This window comes from Chiloscyllium plagiosum, chromosome 3, assembly GCF_004010195.1.
Source record: "Chiloscyllium plagiosum isolate BGI_BamShark_2017 chromosome 3, ASM401019v2, whole genome shotgun sequence".
NCBI classification, from domain to species: domain Eukaryota; kingdom Metazoa; phylum Chordata; class Chondrichthyes; order Orectolobiformes; family Hemiscylliidae; genus Chiloscyllium; species Chiloscyllium plagiosum.
The window spans coordinates 59,906,134-59,915,699 of NC_057712.1; the positions used below are offsets into that span (position 1 = coordinate 59,906,134).

At 41.8% G+C, this 9,566-nt stretch overlaps 1 protein-coding gene across 1 annotated transcript in view; it reads right to left on the reverse strand.

Annotated features, from left to right (window-relative positions):
• Positions 1–1,805: 1,805 nt before the first annotated feature.
• The window catches only part of LOC122543920 (calcipressin-3-like), a 333,907-nt gene continuing 326,146 nt past the window's right edge, over positions 1,806–9,566 (reverse strand). The window contains exon 5 of the mRNA XM_043682853.1: positions 1,806–1,858. Coding sequence (XP_043538788.1) covers positions 1,821–1,858 — 38 coding nt within the window. The 3' untranslated portion in view covers positions 1,806–1,820. The remainder of the gene's footprint in view (positions 1,859–9,566) is intronic.

Below are 9,566 nucleotides of genomic sequence, written 5' to 3' on the forward strand. Positions count from 1 at the left end.
TATTGTCTCAGACAATATGCAGCTCATTAGATGTACAGAGGAACCTCAATTATCCAAATTTCAGATTATCCAAAGGCGATCTCAAGGTCCCGATAGAAACATTATGTCAAAGAGCTGTTTCAACTCTGGTCCAGTCTTTTGTTTACAGGTACAATGATTAAAAATGAACTCGACTCACTGAAAAGCTGCCAAGAAGAGTCCTGGACAGTCCAGGCACCGTCTCCAAATGACTGACCTCACATCCTCTCTTTCTCCCCCAACACACTTTCCCTGGAGTTCTACACAGCAGTGTAGCCTAAACCTCCCTTCCCCGGATAATTTCTCCAACATTGTCCTGTACTGGGCAGAGGTAGAACCTGTCAAAACTTTGCAGTAAAAAGTTGCGTGTGTGGTATTTGGAGACTTAGCCCACAAAGGCAGCAGCAGTCTTACTGTTAGTGTATACAGTCCGGCTGCCCCGGGGAGGCAGGGGCGAGGGTGTGGACAATGGGTGGGGATGGACGGGGGGCACGGGTTTGGGGGAGGGGTGCTGATGGACGGGTTTGGGGGTGGGGTGGAGGTGGATGGAGTTGGGGAGACGGGGCTCACGCACGGTGTGCTGCTGTCTAGTCTCCTGAACAGGGAGCAGACTTCACAGAATACTCCAAACGTCAGAGGAAATCAATTAACCAAATAATCAATTATCCGAACAAAATAGTGCCCACCCATCTCGTTTGGATAATCGAGGTTCCTCTGTATTTTCAGAAGAGGGTATTTTAAGTATTAGGGTTTGGTTTCAGCACTGAAGATCAGCGAGTTGCAGATAGAAATCTAAAAGGGATCTTTGCTGTTTATATGACAGGAAATTTGTATAACAATGAGAGATGTACACACCCTGCCTTCCAAACCAGAGAATGATAATACTTCTCTTAGTTGCAAAACTTAAGCTTAGAAGCTTAGGTTTGCAGGATGGAACATGTATAACCTTCAGTTGAGAGAGACTTGGGGGTTCAATTAGTGAGAACACTAAGGCAGTGTTTCACTGATCTCACTTATGAGATTAATTGCAGTAGCATTGGCAATAAACAAGCCTTTTTTTAAAAAATGAGAACTGGAGTCTTTTATTTTACATTTTAAAATGTAGGGGATTTAAATAACTCAGATCATTACACTTAAACAGATTTTATCTTCTTTTCAAGAGCATTTTATGTGTATTCCAGAAATTTGGGACACTGACATTACATGCGAATGCTTTTGGAAAGTAAAAATAGGGTCTGTTTCACCTCAGTATTGATCAGATATGGCCCTACTGAGTTTAGGTTCCTGACTGTGTTATTCATCCCCCTTCCCTGTCTGAAAAGAACAGGATCTGCTGGAAATCAGGCAAGAATTTCTACATTCCATTCCCACCTGCCAATTGTAAAGGCCACAAGAGTCAGTTTGATTCCACTGAAATCTTGCTCTATTCATCAAATATTGTTTAGACAGGAGACTGGCTGGAAAGAACAAATTTGAATTGTAGCCCGAGAGAAGAGTACTGAGGTACATAATTTTATGCTAGGGTTCACAAATGAGCTGAACCCTATATGCTCTGAACAATGTAATGAACCTGGCAGATGTTATTACTGGACAAGTCAGATCCCAGGCCTGATATAACTTTATTTGTTTTGGCTTTAATGCAGTGATCTCTTGCTGAACCATGAGCACACAATGGTTCAGATTTTGATTTAACAACAAATGGAAGTTTATTACAAAAAGAGCAAAGAAGAAATAGAATAATCCAAATTATCTCCTTAAAAGCCACTATGCATAATTTCCTGGATGTTCAGGAATCCTATTGGTTACACAATGGCAGTTTTCTCAAGCTGTTTTCCATTATCTGTGGGTGATGAGATAAAATCAATTGGTGACTAAAACAAGGCATGAGTCATTTGGTCATTTCTTTTCCTAATCTACTGACAGCTTATTGACATACATGCTGAAGCCTCTAATAAAACTATGTAGTGACTCTGAAGCAGAAAATAAAAGGGCAGTTGTGAAATTGATAATCCCAAGCAGTTCAATGACTTTAGAAGGGTTTGGCTGTAGGTCTGGTTGCAGTATGGAGCTTAACTTTATCATGGCATCTCTTGTAAATCTGAATCTCCAGAGCCACAGCTCATGTGCCAAGTAGAAAGATGTGTGTCTTTGTAGATTCCTGTAGATGTGCTGGATGATGGATGCAGAGGGTCCCTATTTCAGTCTACTCTGAGTGCATCTTTCAAGTTATCTTAGGGTGTTTTGATTCGAAAACTAACAAACAGGGTTGTGGAGAATAGAACAATAATACTTCAACAATAGCTACAAATGTTCCCTGAGCAAAAAACAGATTTAAAAAAACTTCCAACCTTAGCAATGCTGAATGCCTAAATTAAGTGCAGGCTGGTGTAAATGGAAGAGGTAGATCACATATTTCAGTGGGGTCACAATAGCTCCAAACCAAAGCTGGATATGAAAGCTAAGACCCAATACTACTTTGACCATTTGGGAGACCCTAGCTACATTTCAGATCATAGAATCACCATAATGTGGAATCAGACCATTTGGCCCATTGAGTACCTACTGTCTCCCTATCCTATCCCTGTAACCTTGCATTTCCCATGATTAATCCACCTAGCCTGCACATCCATGTGTACAAGAGAAATTTACCAATCCACCTAACCTGCACATCTTTGGATTGTGGGAGGAAATCAAAGCATAGCAAGGAAACCCACACAGACACAGAGAGAATGTGCAAACTCCTCAAAGAGAGTAGCCAGAGGATGGAATTGAACCCAAGACCCTGGCGCTGTGAGGCAGCAGTGCTAGCTACCATGTCATGCCAAATTTCAGTTCCTTCCAGCAGATTATTTACTGCCAGAGTTTCTATCTCTTTAAAAGATTGGAACCTGCCACCACGAGCTGCCAGGCAAAGGACTAGACACTCCTCAGCTCTGCACCATGTGTGGCGGCCACTGCTGGGACTGTATCCAGCTGAATGGACAGAGTGTGAATCCTGTGCTTGGAATTAGGTGAGTGGAGTTAGGAAGAAATGGCATTGGGCCAATCAGGTAGAGCCCAGCAAACAGAAGAGGTAGCTGGGAGGGCATACAAAGAGCCTGCCAAGGTTCACCAGGAGGTCTCCCCACATGCTGTACAGCCAATCAGCTGCTGGTAAAGTGCTAGAGCTCAAAAGAGGACATATTTAAGTAGCACATTTGGCCTACACTGGGAAGACTGTCCTCCACTTTCCTTGCCACTGACAGAATGCCATGGTTACAGGAAGGCCACGTGCAATCTGTCTCCCCCTACATTTTACATGGCTCTCTCGTGCCTCCCAGTCTACCTCTGGAGATCTAGAAAATGTAGCCTATTATTTTCAGGCCAACATTACATTTCAATTTTACTTAAATTTCAGAATAAATCTGTTTCTGGTGGCAGCTTCCTGACTATGTTAAGTGTGGCATGGGAACTGTTCATGCAAAATAGGAAGAAACCTACTGTGACTGCTCTTTCCATTTTCTAATTGCTAAGGCTCACTTTATTTAGAGACGTTACTGATTGGAAAATCTACCTCACTGTCCCAGACACTCAGGACTGTAACGCTAGAAGCAGGCTGTTGGTGAAGTTTATGGAGCTGAATTTTAGATTGTTTTAGCTAAGTCTGAGTTGCACCACATTTTCTGGAGGGATTCCTATCACAAAGCCTAACAAAATTGCTGGCAGTATCTTATGCTGTGTTAAATAACTTTCCTGCCCATATGGCATACCTCACTTCTGATTCCAGACCCATCTTACTATACACCACTCCTTTAACAACTCAGCAGAGATCCAAAAATTCACTGGCCTCCCTTGTACCCATGCCATCTTTAAAAGGTCTTTGTACACTTGGATAAATACTCAGTTGGGAGCTGCCCTGCCTCATTCCTGACATTTGCTCCAGACATGAAAGTCCTGCTCAGTAGGTGGTGGAAAGGTAGAACTTCCACTTGCCCCAGGATCAGAGGAGACCATGAGCACGCCAGCCTCGGGTCAGTACAATCTCAGCCATGTGGAGGAATGCACTGCACTGAAGGAGGAACGTTAATGTCCTTCTATATTCTGCTTCTGTAAGTGCCATCTTTTCTTAATAGTTCATACACCTCCCAGCAAAGCTCATGCTCTACCATTCTCGCTACTGCCTGCAATATCATTCCTCATTTGTTGTCACACACCCCATACCCTTCCTCTGCATGGCCTCTGTGCTGTCTATGTGTTGCTGGAACAGCACAGCAGGTCAGGCAGCATCCAGGGAACAGGAGAATCGACGTTTCGGGCATAAGCCCTTCTTCAGGAATGAGGAAAGTGTGTCCAGCAGGCTAAGATAAAAGGTAGGGAGGAGGGACTTGGGGGAGGGGCGTCGGAAATGCGATAGGTGGAAAGAGGTCAAGGTGAGGGTGATAGGTCAGACTGGGGTGGGGGCGGAGAGGTCAGGAAGAAGATTGCAGGTTAGGAAGGCGGTGCTGAGTCTGACCTATCACCCTCACCTTGACCTCTTTCCACCTATCACATTTCCAACGCCCCTCCTCCAAGTCCCTCCTCCCTACCTTTTATCTTCTCCTGCTGGACACACTTTCCTCATTCCTGAAGAAGGGCTTATGCCCGAAACGTCGATTCTCCTGTTCCCTGGATGCTGCCTGACCTGCTGTGCTGTTCCAGCAACACATTTTCAGCTCTGATCTCCAGCATCTGCAGACCTCACTTTCTCCTCTGTGCTGTCTACCCAATTGGTCACCTCCCCAGTTGTATACCGACATTCATCTCCCTTAATACATATGTCTTCCTTTTTTCTAGAGGAAAACATCCCCCAATGGTCAGAAGGATTCAAGACATATGGTGAGTTGCCCAACATGCAGTTCATCATCCTTTATGTGGAAAGTATTCTGACTCTGAACACCCGGAGTGGCTAACTGACTGTATTCAAGACACTAGACTTGCATTTGAAGTTGTCCCTGACTAAATGTACCAGGACCCTGAGTGAAGGTTATTCCTGTTGACTTAACCAAGGCCTGTTGACAATCATGACAAGCTTCCTGCCTTTATGTCAGCACTAAATATTAAGTAACACAAAAGTAATATGACCCTGGTTTCTCTAGCTGAGGGACCAAAGTGTTATGCAAGGCCTTGTTGCAGCATTACAAAACCCTTTGAGTCCACCAAGGTGCAGCACTGAAGTGCAAAAAGGTCCTGTAAGCGAATTAGAAATATGCCACAGTGGTTCTCAGAGGCTGGCACTTATCACATGTCCATGGATGTGGCTTGTGTGTGGTTGGTGCCCATGAAGCATTCCTGAGAATGTAGGTGTCCAGTGTCTAACCTTTTGGAGCAAGTGGCTGAATCTGCCAGGTGATAAATCAGAATTACTTGTGAGTTTTGTTTGTTCAGTGAATTTATTATGATCATAAGATGAATATTAATGAGGTGATTTGGGCCATTAAGAAGGTGTTTAACAAGGGTTAATCCCAGTTAATTGGCAATTTATCGCTGCATGGTGAGAATCTTGCCAGCCATCTGTGAAAAACATAAAAGGTGGCACGAGGTGCTCTTATTGGAAATTAGCCTCACCAGACTTTTCACCCGATTCTATCACAAATCTCACCATAACCCACATCACTCAGACCCTCATACGTTTCTGCCTATGATTTAGTCAATTGTAATAGTGGAGCAATCTATACCCTTCTCAGGGATGCTACATATGCTTGCATAGCATATAATCATTTAAATTGCTGAGTATTGTGAATTTTTGTCCCATGGTGGCCAAATTAGGATTACCTAATTCTCAATCATATTTTCTCTCTCTTTTTGTGGATCACTGAAGATAAGTCTCAAGTATGGAAGAGACTATATTGATTAATGCCAGTAACGCCTCATCTGTTACACTGAATTGATAGCAAGAAAAAGAATCCATTCATTATCTATGAATTACAGGAGGTGTTTCAACAAATTGCTGAATGCCATGAGATTTCCATATATTGAATTTCTTTTGGAACCCTCTACCATAGCTCGTAAGTAGTAATGATGATTTGCTGTCTCCTCTGTTCTCTCTTCCTTCCTTAGTGACAGCTTCAGATGAATAATGTGCTGAATTTTGGTCAGTTCTGTGCTGTTGACTCAGTGTACTTAAATGTAGCCTAAGCTGAAACTGACACTGGAATTAAAAAAGAAAATTCTGAGCCACAGCAGCTGCTTGTGAAAAGAATCTTTGATTGAAATCCAGGATTGCAAGGCAGTAACTGGCACTAAATTTTAAAGGAAATTTAGGAGGAAACCAGTTCAGAAGAGCTAGATGTTAGTTTTGTGAATGTCACGTAAAATTATTGGTTTCTGACAAACTCAATTTCTGGGTAAGAAATTGGAGTTGAACTGCAACATTTTCAAAACCAATCCTTCAGGAAGTGTTCCAGCTGCAGAACTCGTGGCTGCCAACATCTGAGTGGCCAGGCTCACCTGAAACAGCTGCTAGGTCAAGTGAATATGCTAATAAAGGTTCCTAATACCTCCAGGACCACAATGTTAACATAAGGTTTAAAGTGACCTAGCTGGTGGTCTTTAAACAGACTACTAGAAGCAAAATGAAGAACAGTTACATTTTGGCCTCTTCCTAATCTTAATTGGGAGAAGCACGGACAGCCCGAGGTGGAACTCTCTCATGTTTACCTGCCTACAGGCTGTATCCTGAAGAAGGGCTTATGCCCGAAACATCGATTCTCCTGTTCCTTGGATGCTGCCTGACCTGCTGCGCTTTTCCAGCAACACATTTTCAGCTACTGGCTGTATCAGTCCTATTACTAAATGAAAATAATTAGTTGATAAGAGCAAGTGATGATCTAGTGGTATTATTGCTAGACTATTAACCCAAGAGTTGTACTGGAGACCCAGATTCAAATTCTGCCATTTGAATAACAAATCTGGAATTGAGTGTCTAATGAGGATTGTGAAACTGTTATCAAATGTCAGAAAAAAAAAATGATTCACTAATGTCCTTTAGGGAAGAAAACTGCCATCCTTTCCTGGTCTGGCTTACAGCAATGTGGTTGATTCTTAACTGTTCTGGGAAATTATAGATGGGAAATACATGGTGACCTAGCTAGTGACACTCAATCCCATGAATGAGTCTTAAATTACAACCATAGGGAGTATGATATAAAGTGCAATATAATCTATTCCTGCTCCTTTTTTTTAAAACGTATGGACGTTTGCTTCAAAGTTCATCTCTGTTGCTAAATGTTCCTCACTTCTGGCTTTTTAAAAAAAAATTGATTGCCTACTGGTCTGCCCTTATTTTTCTCTGCATCCTTGACTATTTTTGGCTGAAAGGTTTAGTAGAAAACTTAATTCCAGCTCAAACTTAGATTAAGAGCACAGATTGTGACTGCTGCTGAGGAACTGTTTTGTAGCTTCTCAGATCTTCTTTGTCAAAGGCCAGTTGTGTTTAAGAACTGTGCTAATGTTCACAAATTTATGTTTGAAAACTCTAGGCATCTAAATGTTCAACACTATCAGTCTACCTATCTCCTCATTCTTTCACAGAGAATGGAAGAATATTTTATTTCTTTATTTCTCTTTTGTATCAAAGTTCACCATTTCTTCTTTTCTGTGGCAGTGGTGGAGGAAAGCAGTTGCTGGAGCCTGCTGCGGTGGTGACAGTGTAGTGGATCTGGACATCTGTTCCTTGTCGCCATTGTGGCTGCGGTTTTATCGAAGATTTTATAAGTCGGTGGGTCTCGTCCACTCCTCCTGGCAGTACTGCAGCGGTTTCAGTGCTGGCTATAGCGATGGCAGCATGGTGGTTCTAGTTCATTCCTCCTCGCTATAGCTGTAATATGGTAGCAATTGAAGCAGCAATGGCTGGAGAGACAGCTTCAGCACCTTGGTGGGTCCAGTCTGTCCCTCCTTGCTATGGTGGTGAGACAGTGGCTTTGGTGTCAGCTTTGGCGGTAGCAGCGTGGTGGGTCCGGTCTGGAAATCCTTGCTTTAGTGGTCTCAGGGATGGCTGCAGCAGCGGTGTCCCATAAACATTTGAGAAACCCAGGAACCATGGAGGTAACAAAAAATGAACTTGGTCCTAACTTTTTCTTAATTAACTTTTTTATACTTTCTGTAATTAAAGTTCGCTGAATTGTGGCGACTTATGTACATCTCACTGTGGAGAAGGCATTTGACCCAACTTGACAATATCAGTCTTTAAGTTAATGATTAAATTCTCTCACCCCTTTTCATTTAACCAAAGCAACATGCTGTTCTCTTCCTTCTTCTCTCATGAAGTTGCTGCAGCCACCTTTAAATGTCTCAGAGCTATTTTCAAAGATCATTGTTATTTCTGCTTTAATGAAAAAGTTACTTGCATTCTAAACATCACTTTTTCTTTACTGTACCAATACTGTTCGGATTGAAATGTAATCATGATCATGAGTCTTTCCTGGGTCTGCCTTAGTCACATGACTTCAATCAACTGTGGGTGACAACCTTACAAAAACTTTGATAAAGACATTGTGGACTCAGGCTGTTGTCCTGTGCATACAAAACAAACACCTCTTCTGCTATCCTAACAGAAGCAGAAGAAACACAATTCCAATAAGAATCTAAGGCCTTATCACTATTTCCATGACAGAAAATGTTGAATGCTTTGCATTTTGATCCATTGCAACATTCAGGTCTTTACATAATATATACTTTTAGTTCAAACTCAAAAGAGATCTTACCTGGCTAGCACAAATCTCTATTTTTCAACAATCCTTGTCTTTAAGGTTTTTTTTTCCTGGTCTCTTGTCTTCTGGGCGAAGTTAATTCCTCAAACACACAAATTTGTCAGTATTTGCTAAAAGTGATGCAAGCTGCTGAATGTTTCAGCCTTAGTTTGCCAACATTGCCAAATCAAAGCAAATTGTAGGGAAGCAAACTGAATCTTAATATAGGAGGCTAATAATGTAAGTCACTTGATAGATTCAAGCTTCATATTATCACGTTTGTAAGCCTGAGGCCAAGACTAAACCCCAACATATGCTATAAATTCAAGCAAATGTGGGTTGGAAGTAAATACAGCTTCACTAATTACACATCAATTGGACACAATACTCATTCATGCTGTGGGATATAAATGAATTAATGTTATTTCTGCAAGTATAAATTCTGATACAGAATAGGAATGAGAAAATACATATTCAGCAAAAAGAAAGCATGAGACATGAATACAGAACAATGGTGGATATATGGGCAAACAGGAAAGCATCTGTTTCCCCTCCTCAAGACACAGGAACTAACCCTAATCAAAGAGGTCAAAGTGGCCTCTGGATGGAAATAGATGCTGATAGAAGAAAAGATATGCCTAATCAATAATCTACAATAGACTGACGTCAAACACCCTTATGGGAGTCAGAGATAAGAGTTTGTCACGGACAAAACAGGATAAACAGAAGTTGTGGGATAAGTCTTAAGGAAATCTGTGACGTAAGCGAAGCAGGGAACAGACAATGGAATAAGGAAAAAAATATGGTATAAATTGTGAGGGTTTTTTGGATATAGTGTGCATT